This window comes from Malania oleifera, chromosome 3, assembly GCF_029873635.1.
Source record: "Malania oleifera isolate guangnan ecotype guangnan chromosome 3, ASM2987363v1, whole genome shotgun sequence".
Lineage (NCBI taxonomy): Eukaryota > Viridiplantae > Streptophyta > Magnoliopsida > Santalales > Ximeniaceae > Malania > Malania oleifera.
In genome coordinates, this window is record NC_080419.1 from 46,886,799 (window position 1) to 46,908,151 (window position 21,353).

The following is a 21,353-nucleotide window of genomic DNA, read 5'->3' on the forward strand; positions in this document are numbered from 1 at the left end:
ATGCCCAATGGGTGATCAAAATCTTCTAACTTTTTTGCTGGGTCTAATATCTTTACAGCAACTTCTTGTGGAGTCACTACCTTCCCATTGGGTGCTGCTTCTATGCAGGTAGCCTCTGGAGCATGTTCCATATGATCCTTTCTTTGGTGTAGGATCATAGTGAACATGTCCTCCACCCTCCTTGATCTGGAAAGCCAAAAATTCACTTAGAGGCATGCTTGACAATGAATTGCCTACCAGAGTAGAATGAATTAACTGGGGTGATTGGTCTCCCACAATGGGTTTTGATTTGGAGTTATGTCATGTGGGGTCAAAGATGCAAAACTTCCCGCTTTCCCATAAAATGGTGCCAACTGTTACTGCCAAAAATTGAATGGCTCACGTGGATTAACCCTCGACCGTGACCACCTGCAAGAACCCAAACAAGAATAGCTTAGAGCTAGGAGCCAAGGTGTACTCTGGGAGATCACTCAATTGCTTAAGTAAGAAATTGGGGAAAGTTTAGATTGCACAGTAAGAGAAAATGGGAGAGAATGAGATGCTTACCTCCTCTCGGGATGCCCCTTAAATTTTATAGTAGTGGTGGTATGCTCCTCCCAAGGTGGCCCTTTTATAATAATGGTGACATGCCCTTACTTAATTCAATATTTATGGATACGTTATTTTAGGCTAATACAGATTAATTTAGAGATTTTTATGTTATCGAATAATGGTGATTTGTTGATTGTGGCCTCTCCTTTATATTCCAATTAATATTATATATATTCCCTACTTCTGATCTTCTACCTATCATTCACTAAACCCCATTCACTGATACTCTTATCTATCACCGTTGATTTGATGACCATAGCTTCTGATTCTCGTACTCCCCTGCCGCAGACAGCCCCCAAGATGACCCCTCATCCAATGGCCAAGATTGAAAATGTTCTCTGATCTCGATCCACCACCTGGGTCACTAGCTTTCGTAAGTTATTAAAGAACCAGAGAGCCAGCCTGGACCAGGCAGTTAGCTAGCTCGATGGCCTTGCGTGCACGTAAACAAGTCATATATCTATTTTCAGAAGTCAGAAAAGCATTAACCTCCCCCGAAAGCAGTTGATCCACTAGCCGCTTTTTTGTACGAACACGCGCGCGCGCAACTATATATGTTTCGTGGGAGGATCGAATTAACAGTATTAATTGTATATAGGGAGGTAGATATATATGACATATAACACAATAGAGCGGGGAAGTTGAGGGCAGGAAGAAGCATTGAAGCATATTGCAGGAGGCAGGGATGAAGAAAGCATGTTTTACTGTTTGCGTGTGTTTTCTGCAGCTGTTGGATTTGGCTTTGGGCTTCAGCAGCTGTGAGCACTTGGATTGCTCCCAATTCCCTCCATCCTTTCTGTTCGGAACTACAACCTCTTCTTTTCAGGTATATATGTCTCTGTGTGCGCGTTTAATTAAATTATACGTGCGATTAGCCCTACATGCAGACGTTGTGTTAATGAAAAAAGAAAGAAGATATTAATCTGTCAATTAGTGAATTAGCAGATAAAACAGAATAATATTAATCAATTGATGATGAATTAGAGTAATCAGTAATGTTTTAATCAATTTATGATCAATCGGTGCACGTATTGCATGCACTTGTTAACAGAGACTTTTACAAGTATATATATATCATGCTATTCTCATCGCTAGCTAGCTAGCATGTGCTTCTTCTGATCTGGCTGTGCGTGCAGTTGGGTTTCTTTCTCAAATAATCACAGATTTCATCCATATATATATCTATAGATGAACTTGAGTATATAATAAGCTGGTTTATTCATGATCAGGAAAAAAAACATATACATATAACTCACATATATTGAGTCCTGTTAAATTAATTCTAAACAGTTAGTAATTCAGAACTTCAATTATGCTCCCCAAACACAGCACAGGAATAACGCGCGCGTACACACGCATCAACATCCAAACAAGCCAGCCAAACTAGAAGCTAAACTATCTAATACAGTACCTAATGCGAAGTTAATTAAGTTTGCACCCAGTCAAGTAAAAAGCATTACCCCAGTACATATATTGCCTTTTTGACTCTTTTGACGAGTACAGCCATCACCATTATTGACGCGTGATGTTATTTCTTTCTTCTAGCACTAGCACGTGAACACATCGACACACATAGATCCTTGCCATGCTCATTCAGGTTAATCACGCCTTAATTTGCATTTGACCAATGCTGAATTACTATATTAAGTAGCTTCACTTCGTAGACAACTAATTACTCCCAATTTTTATGCGAATCTACTCGAGATATATTCTAATAATAAAAAAATTGAGCCATCTTTTCTGTTTGGGCAAAACATCTTCTTTGATTTCTCAAATCATGCATCGCCATGCATCCTGCCCTAAGGAAAATCCTTTTTTTTTATTTTTGAATGGTAAAGATTTTATTGAGCTTGAAGGCTGAAGCTGAGGGCGAGGGGCTTGACCCTTGTTAGCACAAAATGACAACCTGACATTACATTGACAACAAGAGCAAGTATAAAAAAGGAAAAATTCAGCTCGCAAAAAGGGACATCCATTTTCCGTAAATTGAAAGTTCAAACTCAACCTAAACTATACAATGGGCGGGTAGGAGGCAGCCCCACCATTTCATATCACATATCCCTTTCCATCGCGAGAATTCTAATGTATAAATGTCAAGTTTTAACGTAGAAGTTAATGCCAAATATAGTGGCAAGCTAGATGTAATGAAGAATGAGCTATCTTCTATTGTGCAACTTAGACGAACATAAATATCTAATCAATCAAATTATTTTTTCATGGAGCTACATATATATCATAATTGATTTTTTTTTTTTTTCCATTAATGAGTGCTTAGCCTTGACCTTGCCATGTAGTTTCCAACAACTCCTAAATCTCTAGTAATTTACAAAACACTTTTGGGCTTATCAAACTATAATCATCATATCCAGTTATGAAATTTGATTGCGATTTCATATGGATGTGCATTTAAAAATCGATTTAATTGTATAATACATAGGATTCTCAAGTATTCGGTGTGATATATAGTATATAAAATTTACCTACGTGTGTTACCAATTTTTTTAAAAAAATAATAATATTGGCACTCCCGAACAACAATTTTAATTACCCTTTGATATTTTCTTTGTGAGTGGAAAGACCAACAAAAGAGGAAATTCTTCATGTTATTAATTGTATAAAAAGGTTTGACCAATAACATTAAGAGTAAAAGTCATGTAGGATTGATTCTCATAATAATAATAATAATAATAATAATAATAATAATAATAATAATAATAAAATTATGTATGTTCATCGCAAAATATTTCTAGATCCCAATACACCCGGTTTGTCTAGATATAATTATATATATACATATATATTGATGAATTTGCAATAGGAGAGAATCTTAAATCTTCAAATTTTATATGATTGATAAAATTTGGTATTATTTTAAAGAGAATCTTGAGAGTTATATATATATTGATGAATCTGCAATAGAAGAGAATCTTAAATCTTCAAATTTTATATAGTTGATAAAATTTGGAATTATTTTAAGGAGAATCTTGATAGCATTGATGGTTGATGATTTTTGATTGGAAGAGAATGTTGGAAGACGTATGAATTATTGGTGGGGTGGGGGGGGATGAGTCCAAAATCGACTCAATTTTCCGAAAATGACTCGACAAAGACACTCATATATGCTTACGCATACAAATAATATTTTAATGAAATTTTCTTTTTATAATTTATCATACGAAAGTTATCATTTTTTTCCCTAGTAAAGTAAAATTATATGTTAATTTTTATTTTTATAGTAGTAAAATTAATTTTTACAAATGACAAAATTTTACAAACATGGTTCTAATTACCAAAGTCAAAAAGTGATCCATTAATTTAATTAGGTTATTAATTTTATTATTATTATTATTATTATTATTATTATTATTATTATTATTATTATAAAAAATCAGGTGGAACGGTGGGAGCGTTGTGTTGGTTGAAGGAGTGGGTATCAACTACTTTCATACAATGCAGCTGCCCCCACCACCCCCTCCCCCTACCTCTTCTTTTTCTTTATTTTATTTTAAACTTTATTTATTTATTTATAAAATTTTAATTTCTCTTTTCTTATTTTCGAATATTTTTAGAAAAATATTTTGTGCCCTTTATTTATAATTTTCTATAGAAATAGTGGCGATGTCTTCTGATTTAAATTTATATGACATGTACATATGTTTTTAAAATACTGACGAAGACTTGTGCTTCTCAGGTTGAAGGGGCATACTTAGAAGGTAACAAAAGCTTGAGCAATTGGGATGTTTTCTCGCACATACCAGGTAATTCTATCCTTAAATCTATTTGGATTTATGAAAACACTTTTGTGTATCAAAAACATATTCATAATATGCATCAATCTGTACACTCAAGGCTTGAATCAAAATTAGATTAACAAAACTTTTTGTGAATTTGAATATAACTTAGTATGATTTTATACTACATGTTATCTAAATTGAATATAAATTTTGGACTCCAAACATCTAAATGCATCACTAATTTTTATTTTTATTTTTGTTGCCCTTTTGATGTTTGAATGACACATAAATTTTAGCCTTTTATGCGCATTTAAAAATTTTTTCCACAACATTTCAGAGTATAGAATTCAGATCTTAAATTTAGATCAATTTGCGAATTTGGACAAAAATTAATATAAAATTGTACTAAGTTTTATTAAATTTATGCAAAATCCAACTCCAAACCTTGAAATTCATGCTCTCAAATACTATATAAGATAATTTTATATATATACTTGATTTAATTTGTTGAACTTTATTTTATAAGGTATTGAAAATGAAACAAGATGGATCAGGTAGTGGGAATAAAAAAATAAAAATATAAGAAGCACCCATATATTTTTTTATTCTCCATTTTTCCAAAGTTGTTGGAAAATAAAAGAGAATCTTTCTAAGATTCATAGTATCATATGCATATATTTATTATTATTATTATTATTAAATATTTTGAAAAGAAGTTCTTGGTATGACATTGAGAATTGACAATTCCCAGGAAAAATCAAGGATGGAAGCAATGCAGACGTTGCAGACAACCACTACTATCTATTCAAGGTATTATTTATTGTATATCTATTTCCCAACCCTCAATACTCAATAATAACGCTCCAAAGTGACCTCATGATTATTGAGGCTCGAGAATGGTTGGAAAATGTCCTTATCTTATAACTAGTTAGGCACCTCTCAATCATAGAAAGCTTACTCAAAAATATAATTTATATTATAATAATTATTAATTTTAATTTTAGGAATTTTTAATTGTATACTTCATGCAGAGAGAGAGAGAGAGAGAGAGAGAGAGAGATTGTTCGGAAAAACATTTTAAATTCTAAGAATTGCAAATAAAACTATTTTTTTCATAAATAAAAAAGGGATTCTACGTATTTCTATAGCGTCTAGGAAATATTAAATGATAACTTATTGGATAAAAGATGTTGATCATCCCCTTGAGATTTGGTAAAAGCAGATCGAATAACTTCTCCTAAGATTTAAAAATTTTCAAAAACCTCCATTGAGATTTGTTAAAAAGACACCCTCTCATCGATTTTGTAAAAAAGTAATTTTTTTGAAGAAATGTTTGTGTTTTTTTAGCAAATCTCAGGGGAGATGTGGTATTTTTGAAATTTCAGAGAAGGTTTGTAATATTTTTAAAACCTCAATGAAGGTTTCTATCTTTTTACCAAACATTACGGGAGGTGAATGTCTTTTACCTTAACCTATTTATAGTCTATTGGAGACTCACATTAACTTAGCTTGCGTATATATTTGGAGTGTCAAGGTAAAAAGGTGGAGTCCTAAGGTTTCCTTATCTTTGTAAAAACCAACTTTGGTAAATTTTTGTTTTTGTTTTATTTTATTTTATTTTTAAGATTTAGCTAATTCGGCCGACCTCCAATTCTTGTTTTGTTCACTGCCCGGTCTCAAAGTGCCCCAACAACTACTATTTTACGTACCTAACTCATCTCATTATTTGACTTTGTAGTAATTGAGAAGAATATGAACCATTTGTGAGAGAGAGAGAGAGAGAGAGAGAGAGAGAGAGAGAGAGAGAGAGAGAGAGAGAAGTAACCAACTCCAGAAGGGGGCTTTGGGACTTTATAGTAGAGAAAAATAATAGAGAACAGTAGGAAAGAAAAGAATAGATTGACTGTAAAAGATGATGAAGAACTTGGGATCAAAATTTTGTAGCACAGAATTACTATTATATGATCATTTCATTTGCTTATTATTATTATTATTATTATTATTATTATTATTATTATTATATATGCTTGTTCAATTCGTCTACCATACTAATGTTTTCCTCTGAAAAATTAACATTTTTTTCATGAAATTGATGTGGAACAGGAAGACATTGAGTCGATGCAATCCCTTGGAGTGAATTCATATAGATTTTCAATATCATGGTCAAGAGTCCTTCCAAGTGCGTAAAATATTGCACACATATATTAGTCATATATTCAACTTTTACACACTAACAAGGAAATGAAAACACACACACAAGCTCTCTCTCTCTCTCTCTCTCTCTCTCTGAAATTTCTTTTGATAGAACTAAAATTTCTGAGACCAAGACTTTCTTAATGCATGACAGAGGGTAGGTTCGGTCCGGTGAACTTAGAGGGGATTGACTTCTACAACAAAATTATTGATGCCCTTGTGCTGAAAGGTAGAATTAATTATAATTATTATGTTTTACTCCATTGCTTCTATTCAAATTTTTTTTAAAATAATTGGTCTTTTATATTTATACACGTTCATCATCATATATCAAAGGTTTGTATAGATTAGATAAGATGGGTATGACTTATATGAGGTATATTTAGTTGAATTTCTTTTGATTGTGGTATAGGTTTGTTTTCTTCTTTTATTTGGTTTGATACATGGGGGTGTTTTATTGGTTATTATGTAAGCCTCAAGTGTCATTTTGTTTTAATGATATTCCTCCACCATATATGAGAGTTATTAATAAGCTTGGGACGGGGCTGCTATGTGGATGGCTTCCGACTCTTTTCAAAAATAAAAAATAAAAATTTTATATATATATATATATATATGTATATTTGCATTGCATTCCACTCTCAACCCATTCCACTCTCTTTCTGTGTATCAAACAAGTTTTAAATATGTTCAAACATATAGTCTTCAAATTAAAGTCATGTATAATGGTAATATTTTGATTTTACTATATATAGGCATACAACCATTTGTCACATTGAACCATAATGACATTCCTCAAGAGCTTGAAGATAGATACGGCTCGTGGTTGAGTGAACAGATACGGTACGTCAATATATAATATCTCTCTAATTACACTTTTTTTTTCATATTAATTGTTAATTAAGTTACTATTTTCTTGCCTGCACTACTATATATCTTTTGTTAATTATGATACAAGTATGCTAGTTGTACTCATGTTAATAATTTTCTAATATATGTATATGTATCCATTAATTGTAGGCTAGACTTTGGACACTATGCAGAAGTATGCTTCAAAGCTTTTGGGAACAGAGTAAAGCACTGGGTGACAATAAACGAGCCAAACATGATGGTGGAATATGGTTACTTTAACGGAGGATACCCCCCTGGCCGTTGTTCTTACCCATCGGGCAACTGTACTGATGGGGATTCGGCAGTAGAACCCTACCTTGCCGCCCATAATGTCATACTCTCGCATGCCACCGCTACTCATATTTACAAGACTAAATTCCAGGTAGGTACCTACGTACATGCATGCACTGCATGCATATGGCATATAAACGGACATAGGCTAGGATTCATCAGCATCTTAATTAGCTGCAGGGTTTTCTTACTACAGTACCATATATAATTAACTTGGATACATCTTTATATATATATATACCTAGAAGAAGCAAGGCGGCGTGATTGGAATTGTGCTGGCTGGCTACTGGTTTGAACCATTCAGCGACACTCCGGCAGATCGTTTGGCAGTTCAACGAACTCTGGCCTTCAAAACTGCATGGTACGTACTACGTACTATACCAATCCATCCATCTACTTATCTCTTACCATTATGCACATAAAGTAAACCAATCAGCCGTGCGTTGTGTGTGTATATATATAGGTATTTGGATCCTATAATATATGGCAATTATCCGCCGGAGATGACCCAAATAGTGGGCGAGAGATTGCCAATTTTTACACCGGAAGATAAGAAGAAGCTGCGGGCCAAATTGGATTTTATTGGACTCAATCAGTATACTGCACTTTACGCAAAAGACTGCATGTTCTCGCTTTGCGCTCCAGGCACTGCCAACGGGGACATTCACGCTCATCTTACTGGAGAAAGAGATGGAATCCCAATTGGAGATCCGGTAAAAACACACAAACACACACACACACTATTCAACTTAAATGTATGTATATCATAGTTAACCTTTTTTTTTTTACAGACTGCAGTAGAAACCTTCTATGTTGTCCCAAGTGGTATGGAGAGGATGGTCATGTACTACAAAGAAAGATACAACAATACTCCCATGTTTATCACAGAGAATGGTATATTGTATATATCACCCTTATATCAAAATTTTTTATTATATAATATATATTTATCATGCACAGACTGAACTTGTTAATTCACAACACCTTAATTAGCACCAATTAAATATTTTTAAGCCAATATTTGCAGGGTACGCGCAGAAAAGTGGCAGCATGGGAGAAGTGATCAATGACACCAATAGAATAAAATACTTGCAGGCTTACTTAGCATCTTTGATACGGGCACTAAGGTATATATCAAAACATGTCCCCCCTTTTTTTTTCCTTTTATATTTACTCTAAATTGCCAAACCAAATGGAACATGCCTCAGTTTGGCGTTTTGAATGCCAGTTAACCAAAAAATACAAAAAAGTGTTTCAATTTCCAAAATTCAATGAATAGTTTTTATGGTTTTAGATGATCAATTGGTCTTTAAATTCTCTTGCTACATGCACATCATACGTATCCATATTTGTGTGCATATGTTGATTGAGCTTAGAATCCGATAAGAATGCAAAATAAACCTTAACTGCCGTTCCATTTGGTTTGGTTTTGTTTGGTTTCCATGCCAAAAATAGTTTGACTTGTTTTAAACTTTCCTTGAACCAATATTTTGCTTAGTCTTGAAAAACTATGACGACTCAGAATGAGCAAACCCTTACTAGATCTTAATATGCTCTGAATTGATCGTCATGAAAAATGCACTTTATTATACTTGTTGGTAGGAATGGAGCTGATGTGAGAGGTTACTTCATATGGTCTCTGCTAGACAACTTTGAATGGCTATATGGGTACTCAGTACGCTTTGGGCTTTATTATGTGGACTTCGATACATTGCAAAGAACACCAAAATTGTCTGCTGAGTGGTACAAGGAATTCCTTAGCAAAGTAAAGGCACTTCAAAAGAAAAGTAGAAAGCCCAAAATGTGGTATCAAGCATTCTGATTGCTGTAGAGCTAGCCCTACAATACGTGAATGTATGATTGCATAACATTAATGTGTCATATTATTGGGAGAAATTTATTTTTCTCCTACTTGTGCAGTGAGATGCCAATAGTATCTATAGCTAGGAAGCCTAGTCATAGGAATAATATTACTTTGTAATTAATAAAAATCCCCTATTTAATTTACCCCTAAAAAAATTAATGCTACCCATTATTAGTAGTACTGTGCGCGTGTAATTAGACAATATGCATGTTGTCTATTATTAATATTAATAATAATATGTTGATCTGCTCTCAATAAACGTACTTCTAGTGAATATTTTAACTAAAATGAGCATTAGATGATATCGCTATTACAGTAAGTTTAGTTTGACACTAGGATTTAAAATAATAATGAACGAGGGAGAGAGTGTACAAGAGCTACAGTAACACCCACACTATTAGATTTGCATATGTATATTTATATTAACATGACAGGTACAATTATCTCCCGGTTGCATAATATTCTTATACCCTAATGGTATCCCTCGAGTTGGTGCCTAGTTATCACTCATGTCTCTCACTACAAAAAACAAAATAGACTTTTAGTAACAGAAAAAAAAAAAAAAAAAAACATAATAGGAAACTATCATTATTACTTATTAGTGACAACCTAATGACGGTTCTAAATTGGTAACTATAATTGTGGTAACTATAACTGCCGTGTCAACTGAATATTAGTGACAAATTAAGCAATCATCACTAAAAGAGTGGAGACCGTTACTAAAGCTCACAGTACTTTGAGCTGAAAATTCTTCACTTACTACTCAGATTTAAGTGATGAATCTAAATTCATAACTAAAACCTACCTACTAGTGACGGATCCGAAACCATCACTATTATGTTGAAGTGACGGATCCTGATCCATCACTCACTACAAAAAAACTGAATTTTAGTGATGAAACTATTAGTGACAGATTTAATTTCAGTGACAATTTTAGCAACCGCCACTAACACGACCGTCACTAATATCTTCGTCACTAAAAGCCGAAAAATATCGTAGGAAAACGTTTTTCATGCAGAAATTATTCTGATAAAATATTAGCGACGATTTCTGCGGTATTAGTGACGAATTAAATCTGTCACTAAAAGACAATTATTAGTGACGATGAAATAATCGTCACTATTATTATTTAACAAAAATGAAAAAAAATTATTTCATAGTATTAGTGAAGAATTTGGAGATTCGTCACTATTATCCCCTTATTAGTGACGGATTTGGGAACAGTCACTAATATTTCTTTATTTAAAAAATAAAAAAAAATTATTTCATAGTATTAGCAACGAATTTGGAGATTTGTCATTATTAGCCCGTTATTAGTGACGGATTTGGGAACCGTCACTAATACTTCTTTTATTTTAAGAAAAAATAATTTCACAATATTAGTAACGAATTTACAAATTCGTCACTATTGGCTCACTATTAGTGACGGATTTGGGAACTGTCACTAATACTACCCTTTATTTTAAAAAAAAATTTAGTTCAAAATATTAGTGATGAATTTACAAATTCGTCACTATTGGTCAACTGTTAGTGATGGATTTGAAAACCGGCACTAATACTACCCTTTATTTTTAAAAAAATAAAAAATAATAATTTATTTAAGAGTATTAGTGACGGTTTTAAAATCGTCACTAATTCTCAAAACCTAACTAATTCTCAAAACCTAAATCCTTTAACTAGCATATCTTCCCAAATTTCCCAAATTCCCTCCATTCTCCTCCCTCATTCTCCCTCCTACCATCTCCTCACTCTTCCTCTCGGCTTCTCCTCCCTCCTCCTCCCTCCTACCCCTCCCTCCTTCTCCCTCATACTCCTCGTTCTCCCTCCTACTCCTCGCTCCTCCCTCCACACAGTGCCGTCCTGCCGCCACTAAGTCTCAAGTCACCGCCCATACCCTCTCCGCCCATCACAACATCACTGCGTCGCCCAACCGCCGCCTCACCCTGTCGGCATTTGTTTCCATTGTCTTTCTTTGCTGCCACCGCCGCCTCCGCCGCTCTTAGGTAAGACTTCTTCCTCCTCCTCTTCTTCTTGTTTTTTCCTCTCTGATTCTTCTTGTTGTTCTTACCCTCGTCTCCAGTCTACTTTCCAGCGTTTCTTGGCCTCAGGTCCGTTTTTGTTTTGCTTCTGATGAATTGGAATTTGTTCTTTGTGTTCTGCATTGTGCCTCATGTTGTGTTGCCGAGTAAACATAGGTGAAGAAAGGGAAGCGGACTTTTATTTATTTATTTTTTAATTTTTATTTTATTTTATTTTCTTTCTTTTTAAAAAGTTTTGGTGTTGTTTGGCTTTTTGAGAAAGATGGGTCTGCTCGAAGGAATTGGGGACTTGTGCTTGGTCTAAGTTGAGTGGAGTCTTTTGTCTCACTGGGTAGAAGCGGGAGAAACATTTTAGGATATCCACAGTTTGTAATTTCCTTTTCTTTTCCTAGGTTTTCTTGGCAACCAAGCACAAGATTTTGTTTGTGAAGATTTGAAATTTGGAGTAGTATAAATGGCGTACTTTTGGATGGTTGGACTGGTGTTGATTTTTGTATTTGTTGTTGGTGAGCTATTCTCTTGTTATTGGAACCATTTGATTTTTGGTCAGATGCTATTGGGTCTTAGCTTAGGCATTGGTTGGTCAGTAATTAAGAATGGGATGACAAACAATTAGGTTGCTTGTTATATATATATGATGAGATTCAAAGTCTGCTTATTTTTAAAAATTCTAAATCTATAATTTCAAACATTATTTTATATTTTTTTTATCATATCTAGATAGTTAAAAACAAGCATCTAAGCATATTTTTAACTATTTTATATAAAGTAAAATTTAATAACACTCCTTGAATTTTCTAAATACGGCACGTTACTCATTAATTACGTAACAAATCTTGACATTTAATTTTCTTGATAAAGTAAATCTTTGTTAGTGAAAAATTATTTAACCATTAAGTATATGTGAACAAAAATAATTTTATCCTTCATAAAATGATATTTTTCTCCTTTCACCTTTCATCCAATTTGGATAGAAAATGACATTAATATGATATATAGAGTTAAAAAAATCAGTCAATTAAGTATTGTTGGCCCGGATATGCATCTAAAGGGGGGTGAATAAACGTCTTTCGCGGATATACAACTTTTTCTACAATCACAAAGTTTTCTTGGAAAGAGCAAGGGTATTATATCACAGTATATATAAAACAAATAAAAATAAATGAGCAACATAACAGAAAAGGGATAAGAGAAGCTTAACGCAACGATGTTAACGTGGTTCGGCACTGAGCCTACGTCCATGCCTTAAGACCAACTCAAAGATTCCCCAAATCCGCTATATAACCCTCCTTCTCGGTGGAGAAGCCTTTACAACTCAACTGCTCACAACGAGCTTTAACAATGGTGCTCACCTAGAGTCACCTTATAATAACTCACAAAGAGCCTTCCAATACAAAGAATTTGAAAGCAAGTAGATACAATGTAGAATTCTCCTCTTTGAGTTGAATATCCCTATACAAGCCTCACACTATTCCCTCTTTGTAAATGGAGTGTAGAACAAGAGTAGAGAGGCAAAAGGGCAAGATAGCACAAAGTGAACCCTAGTATGAATGCACAATAATTGTTCTTAACAACCAATATGCTTAACTAGTTTGAAATAAATGCATAAGACCAATTTTAAAGATGAGATGAGCGCTGGAGAGTCGTTGGGCATTAATTGATATAAGACCAAATTGAAAACTAGCCGTTTAGGCGCATTTAATGCAATTTGTAGCCCAACATTCGTCAACGAGATCACGACTTCGTCGACGAGTCCCAAGTGTACCTTCGTTGGCAAAGCTCTGTGTTTGTCGATGAACCATTGGTTCTAAATTCAAATGGGTATCGGTTTCTTTTCGTTGACGAGTACCTATGTATGTTGACGAACCACTGATTGCCTTCATCGCCGAATCCTCTGTATTCGTTGATGAAGACACTCTGAACTTTTAGGCAGTCTCGGTATCTTTTTGTCGACGAGTACCATGTGTACGTCGATGAACCACACGTTATCTTCGTCGTTGAATCCCCTATATTCGTCGGTGAAGCTGCTCTGAACTATTTAAGTAGTCTCAATATATTTTCATTGACGAGTACCCTGTGTACGTTGATGAGGTACTGTGTTGCATTCATCGACAAATCCCCTGTATTCGTCGACGAACCCTTTACTTATCATTTTAAAACTATTCAAACTTTAGTTTATGTTAAAGTAAAGGTTTCATCTTGTTTTAGAAATAATGTTTAATCTATTTTAAGATGTCTTTGGGTTTAATAAAGTATGTGCTGGCCTTACAAGGCTTAACATCCTATTTTGATGCTACCAAACAAGTAGATCTTAACATGTTTTAAGTGATGTATTTTCAGGACTCAATGATGAATGCAAGGTTAAAGAATTCATGAATGCTAGTTCTTCAAATAAGGATGATTATATCAAGCTTGAGGCATGGATTCAAGAATAAAAGCTCGAGTGATCAACATGGAAAGCTCAAAGTTCAATGAAGTTCAAAAGTCTGAAAAAGATCATTGAAACTCAAAGTCTGAATTAGTGATGAAAGATCAAGAGAGATAAAGAATTGAAAGCTCACATCAAATCCAAGATCATTGAAGTTCAGCAATAAAGAGAACTCAAAAGTAAAGAGGAGTCACGTTAGTTCTTAGGACAAGTCTTTGTAAGTACTTCAAGAATGGTTCAAATATAATTTTTTTTCATTTTGAAGCTCATTAGGCAAAGACATACTTAGAGACCTTAAGTTTTAAAGTCTTGGAACATATTTTTCAAGGAAAACCAAATTAAGATTCTAAGTCTAAATTAACAAAGAAGAGAGAAATCAAAAATGTCTTAAAATGAGAAACAGCTACTTGGCAGATGACTGTCTATCTATGGACAGACGGCTGACATATTAAAGGAACTTAAACAAGTAGGCAAAAACATGACTGACGACTGTCAAGTACTTGACAGACGACTTCCAGTAACAACTGAGATGACTGGGTGTTTTTTGTCAGTCATCTGGCACCCTTCTAAATGTTTTTAAAAAACTAAGTTGTTTAGTGACAGACGACTGCCACCCTGAGGACAGACGACTGTCACCTTACTGTTTGTAAAATTTATACTTGAAATACTTAGACAGCCGACTGCTAGAGACCACACAGTTGTTTGGCTCGCGGCAGATTTTAAAATACTCAATGGATATATTTTTGAAATTTCAATTACTTGAGGCATAAATTAATATAAAACTTGGACCCTACTCCAAGTAAACTTGGGGAACAAGTTAGATACCTTTATACATATATAAATACCCTCAAGTTACATTGATTTGTACACCAAGAAATCAATTCAACAATCAAACTCTTTCTCAAGCATTCTGAAATTCTGAAAGTTCTTTGTTGCTCACAACATCCACGAAGGTCTCTAAAGTCTTGCTGGTTTTCTCACTGACATTGCGCTACAATTGTTAATTCTTTCATCTATTGAAAGATTCCTACGGTGATAAATCTCTAGAGCTTCAATCTGAATTTTATATTGTGAATTTTATTGAAGTACATAATTTTTTATCTGTACTAATCAGCTCTTTGAGGAGCAAATCTCCGTACCAAATATTTGATTTGTATCTTGTAGATTGGCGATTCCAAGGATTGTTTGGATCATTGGCTAAGTAAGGGGATATTGTTTAGAGAGGAGGGCTCTAGCCTAATTGAAGGAGTGACTGAACGAGGGTACATTATTTGGAGAGGCGAGCCCTAGCCTATTGAAGGAGTGTGTAAAGGTTTGTTCCACCCGGTAAAGAAACAGGTTTAGTGAATCCTTTGGTGGTTTGCCAAAGGCGAGGACGTAGACTGGGTATAAGCCGAATCTCGTAAAAATCCTGATCTCACTCTCTCTTTCCCTTACTTTTTATTTTCAGCATATTTAAATTACATGGATGGTTTAATTGGTAATCATACAAACTACGTAATTTGCAAGTTAAATAAACTTAAGGTTTAATTTTGATTTGGGATTGCAGAAACCAAAAGGGAGTACGTTGGTTAAACCATATTTTGTTGAAACCATAAGGGAGTACGTTATTTGGTTAAACACCCAAAAATAAATTAAGTAAGAGTTTGTTTGAATTCTGAATTTGGGGAAGAGTGTGAATGTTGTGTTGATTGAGAAAGCTAATTCATTATCAAGGCACAACAGGGTTGCACACAAGCTGAGAATTTTTATCAAGTTGCAACATATATCTTGATTAAATGTTCTATGATTGTTTGGTTTGAATATTGGGCTTGATTGATTGATTTGATTGAATAATTGATTACTTGTTTAGTTAAGCAATAGTGTTGTGGATTAAAAAAACTAAGTTCTTGTGTGATTGGTAAATTAAACAAACAAGTCAAGAATTGGTTAAGAGAAATAAAAAAGAAGTCTCCAAAGGAATTAAAATAATTTTTTTAAAAACCAATTCATCCCCCCCCCCCCCTTTCTTGGGACTACACCTTGCTTTTCAGTATGTTCGAAAGTTATAGACATCTTGTGCAGTTCACTTGACTTGGCATGTATTTGTGAGACTAGTGTTTGTGTTCTATCCTATCATGAACTAAATGCATATGCAATTTGCCCATCTCTTGCTAGCTACTTTTGAACAGCACCATACACAAGGGATTACAATATCAACCATCCTTACTCACACACACACAACCCAGATCTTGTGCTCGCTATGTAGGATTGATAAATGCTTTGGCTGAGTGTCTAAGTTTTGGATAAATCATATGTTGGACTTTGTTGATGGCCATCTGCTCTTTGCTTGTTTGAGACTTGTTTAACCCTTATGCTTGCGTTTGTACTATCCTGTGTATCTGGACTAGACTAGAGGAAAACTGTCAGTAACCTTAAAGAACTACTAATGGGTTGTTGTCATCAAAACAAGGTTAGAATGAAAGCCCTTAACCACTAGGTCTAATATTCTCCCCCTTTTTTTATGATAGCAAGCCATTAGTGTTCTTTTTAAAAAAAAATGCTCCCCTTGAGTGTATGCAAACGTTTAAGATTTTAACAATTCCTCCCCCTTAATGTATACACTATGGGAAAATCATATTTGGTTTTGAAAAGGAGATTCAAAAGAAATTTCGGCAGCATGTCGTCTGTAAATTAAGAATTTTCATGTTTTTAAACCTACATAAATGAATCTTCTATACTAGCAGTTCAGTATTCAACACAAGCATCTCATTATTTTTCAATCAGTATTTTTCACAAGCATATTCAACACAAGCAGCTCAGTATTTTACACAAGCATCTCAATATTTTCCATTCAACACAAGCATATTCAATACAAGCATCTCAGTATTTTTCATTCAACACAAGCATATTCATGATTTCAAAGTGAGCACAATAAATAATGTACATGTACAATTCTTTGCATCAAAACATCAAAAGTGATGCAAAGTCGTCATCACTACATCAAAAGTGCTTTGCATCAGAACATCAAAAGTGATGCAAAGTCATCCTCACTACATTAGAAAATAAGTCATCAGTATGTCTAACTACATCAGCCTAAAAAGATCATCCTTTCATCTCCCCCTTTTCCATTATCAAAAATAGGGGGTGTCACCAATCACTAGTCTTGTGGTCGATCAAATTTCGCAAGGAGAGCAGCTAAGGTATCGTCGATAGAGTCGAATCGAGCACGATTGTGATTTTCTTGAAGGGCTAAGGCATCATCGATCGAATCGAAGTGAACATGGGTATGTAGATCAGACTGCATCATGGCAAGCTGAAGACCATTGAGACGCTCGAGTACGGGGTCAACAGCAGGTTCCTCGGCCTCGTCGTCCTCATCTATGGCATCTTCTACCTCATCAATTGGTGCCCGACCCTGCTCGTGGCTTTTTACCCACGTATTTGTAGTGTCATCCTTTTCAAAGTGCATACAACGCAGGGTAGCCTCTGTATAGGTGCCATCCGGCGTAGGGCGAATAGAAGGCATCCCGACGCGAATGAGGCCGAAATGATCAAAAAACATGGTGAGCAAACGACTATATGGTAGGCAACCCCGTTGCCATTTCAAACTCTCCTCCATATTTTGAACAATGATCATTGGAAAGTAAATGCCTCTGCCGACCCATATACAATACATGCAGAAGATATCACCTAGGGTGACCCAATTGCGTCCACCAATTCTAGGGTAGAAGTTGTAGGTGATAATGTGATGGAGGACCTAAAATTCAACGGTGAGGTCCTTAGATTTGGGTCGTGCCATAGGAGGGATTCGAGGGTTACCAGTGATCAATTTGAGAGCTTCGTGAGACTCAAACCAATCGTAGCACGTAGGCCAAGAGGCCTTGGGGAGGCCCTGGATAGGATAAAGTCGGCAGCCAAGGACCTAAGTGAAGGTGTCGTCTGATAGACGAATGAAGGTCCCCCTTATTGTGGAGTATGCTGCAACGCCACGATGTGAGGGAACAAAGTTGCATAAAATTCTCATACTAGTTCCTCATAAATGAGCTCCCTTCCTCATAAACGATCTTACCATGCACAATGTGCTGCTTGGAGATGTCATTTTGGTAGCGGTAAACAGCTCCGGCAGAAACAAATCGCGGGTCAACTTCGGTGGAGGCTTGTCGGGATTGGTTGGGGGGAGGGAAATGAGAGGACCCTTCATCGACCTCAATTTGGAGAGCCCTTTTTTCGGGCGAGGAGCCATGTGAGGAAGATAGGATTAAGGCACGAGGAAAGGAGAGACGATGGGAGAGAGGGAGGCTACAAGGTGCTGACGAGCTCGGCGTTGGCAGAGGAGTACGTGCAGTGCTTGCAGGTCGAGATGGCTAGTGTAAGAGACAAAGGAATATGGTGGGTGAGGGTGATCGAGACGGCTGGTGCGAGTGACGAAGGACTTCAGAGTGACAAGAGGAGGGAGGAAGTGCAAAAGGTAGGGTTAGGGTTTGAGAGAAGTCACGGCTAAATAGTTGAGAATTTTAAGTACCTGACAGTTTTTGTCGATGAATCCCTTGTGTTCGTCGACGAAGATATTCAGATATTTCTGCGACAAAACCTCTGTGTTCGTCGACGAAGATATTCAGACATTTCGGGGACGAAACCCCTGTGTTCGTCGATGAAGGATCCTATATTTCTCGATGATGAAACCCCTATGTTCGTTGATGAGGGCAGTGAGAAAAGTTGTGTTTTACCTATTTGGGGCATTAGAGCAAAAGAGGGACAACTAGATGTTCCTAAGATAGATTCGTGGAAGTGCACATGCCCAGGGCATGCCTGATTTTTCTGAACTTTTCTTTGTTGAGAGGTTTGTTTAAAATATCAACTAGTTGAAAACTCAACATCCCCCTTTTGAACACGATCTCAGATAAAATGGATTCGTATCTCAATATGTTTGGTCCTAGAGTGCAGGAACGGGTTTTTAGAGATATTGATGGTACTAGTTTTATCACAATGAATTGGAGTACCCTTGATTAAAACTTTGAAATCCTCAAGCGGTTGCTTCATGTATAAGGCTTGAGCACAGCAACTACTGGCTGCAATGTATTTAACCTCGGTGGTTGAGAGAGCAACAGAAGTTTGTTATTTGCAAAACCATGAGACAAGTGAATGTCTTAGGAAGTGACATGTTCCACTAGTGCTTTTTCTATCAGTTTTGAATCCTTCATAGTGGGCATCTGAGTAGCAGGTGAGATCAAAGAGAGCATTCTTAGGGTAAAAGAGTCCTAAGTCATGTGTTCCTGCTAGGTACCTAAAAATTCTCTTGACGGCATAAAGATGTGACTCTTTGGGACACGATTGGAATCTAGCACATAAACAAACACTAAACATGATATCAGGTCTGCTAGAAGTGAGATACAATAGAATTCCAATCATGCCGCGATAAAGCTTTTGGTCAACATTCTTCCCTTTTTCTTCAGTGTCAAGTTTCATTGTGATGCTCATAGGGGTTACTTTAGATTTTAAATTTCCTAAGCATGTCCTTAACGTATTTTGCTTGATTAATAAAAATTCTGTGTTTCATTTTTTTTATTTGCAACCCTAGGAAGAAGGTTAATTCACCCATCATACTCATCTCAAACGTATTCTGCATGGTTTGGGCAAATTCTTAACACATAGTCTCATTTGTAGGACCAAAAATGATATCATCTACATAAATTTGTATGACTAGCATATCCTTTTCTTTGTATTTTAAGAATAATGTAGTGTCAAATTTTCCTCTTGTGAAGCCATCTTCTAGGAGAAATTTGCTTAAATGTTCATACCACGCTCTTGGTACTTGCTTCAGTCTGTAAAAGGCTTTTGAGAGTTTGTATACATATTCGAGATGTGTATAACTCTCAAATCCTGGAGGTTTCTTGACATAGACTTCTTCATTTATATATCCATTTAGAAAAGCACTTTTTACGTCCATTTGAAATAGTTTGAAGTCTTTGTAATAGGCAAAGACTAGTAACATCCTAATAGCTTATAGTCTTGCCACAGGGGCATAAGTTTCATCATAGTCAATACCCTCTTGTGGGTTATACCCTTGTGCCACTAATCTAGCTTTGTTTCTCACAATATTGACATCTTCGTCTTTCTTATTCCTAAACACCCATTTTGTGCCTATTATTGTAGTGTTTTTGGGTTTAGGAACTAAGTCTCATACTTTGTTTCTTTCATATTGGTCTAGTTCTTCTTGCATGGCATTGATCCAGTTTTCATCATTTTCAGCTTCCTCAAAGTTCTTTGGTTCTAAATGGGATACGAAAGCTATATGATTGCATCCACTTCTTAAGTGAGATCTAGTGCTAAATCATTGGGATGGACTACCTATGATGAGGTCAGTTGGGTGATTCCTAACAAATTTCCAAGCTCTAGGGACTTTATAATTTTCTTCTTCTGGTTCCTAGACTTTTCATGAGGTGATGATTCTTGATGATCATTTTTTATGTCTTGACAATCTTTATCTTGGTCATTATTTATCTTAAGTTGTTCAAGTTCCTTTTCAGTTCTAATGGAGGTGACTTGATCATCTTCTTCCATGTCAACAGTTGTTTTGGATGTGTAAGGGTCAGTTCCATAAAAAACAACATGTGCTGATTCTTGAACAGTTTGGGTTCTTTTATTAAACACCCTATAAGCTTTGTTGTTCATTGCATACCCTATAAAGATTCCTTCATCGGATTTTGAATCAAATTTTTCCAGGTGATCTCTATCATTTAATATGAAACATTTGCATCCAAATACCTTAAAGTGTGAAATGTTTGGTTTTCTACCCTTCCATATCTCGTATGGTGTTTTCCCTATTTTGGATCTAATGATGACACGATTACTAACATAGCAAGTTGTGCTTACGGCTTTAGCCCAAAAATATTTTGGAAGATTATATTCGTTAAGCATTGTCCTAGCCATTTCTTAGAGTGTTTGGTTCTTTCTTTCAACTACCCCGTTTTGTTGTGGAGTTTTTGGTGTAGAGAAGTTGTGTGAATAGCCATTTTCATTACAAAAGTCTTCTAATTCTTTGTTTCTAAATTTCATTCCTCTATCACCCCTAATGTGAACAATTGACATGCCCTTTCATTTTGAATTTTTCCATAAAAATGAATGAAGGCATTGCAAGTATCACTTTTGTTTGCAAGAAAGTTTACCCATGAGAATCTAGAGAAATCATTAACTATTACGAAAGCATATAGTTTTCCACTAATACTTACAATATCATTTGGTTCGAACAAATCAAGATGGATCAATTATAAAGGTCTTGTGGTGGATATCATTTTCTTGATTTTGAACGATGATTTAACTTTTTTTCCATATTGATATGC

General features: G+C 35.3%; 1 protein-coding gene across 1 annotated transcript; it reads left to right on the forward strand.

Moving 5' to 3' along the window:
* Positions 1-1,000: 1,000 nt before the first annotated feature.
* Positions 1,001-9,823, forward strand: LOC131150735 (beta-glucosidase 18-like). Its single transcript, XM_058101655.1, has 12 exons — positions 1,001-1,417; positions 4,283-4,349; positions 5,077-5,135; positions 6,429-6,504; positions 6,673-6,747; positions 7,274-7,361; positions 7,539-7,791; positions 7,946-8,061; positions 8,164-8,413; positions 8,492-8,594; positions 8,728-8,827; positions 9,303-9,823. The coding sequence occupies exons 1-12, from the start codon at positions 1,277-1,279 to the stop codon at positions 9,520-9,522; spliced, it is 1,548 nt and encodes a 515-aa protein (XP_057957638.1). The 5' UTR covers positions 1,001-1,276; the 3' UTR covers positions 9,523-9,823.
* The last annotated feature ends 11,530 nt before the right edge of the window (positions 9,824-21,353 follow it).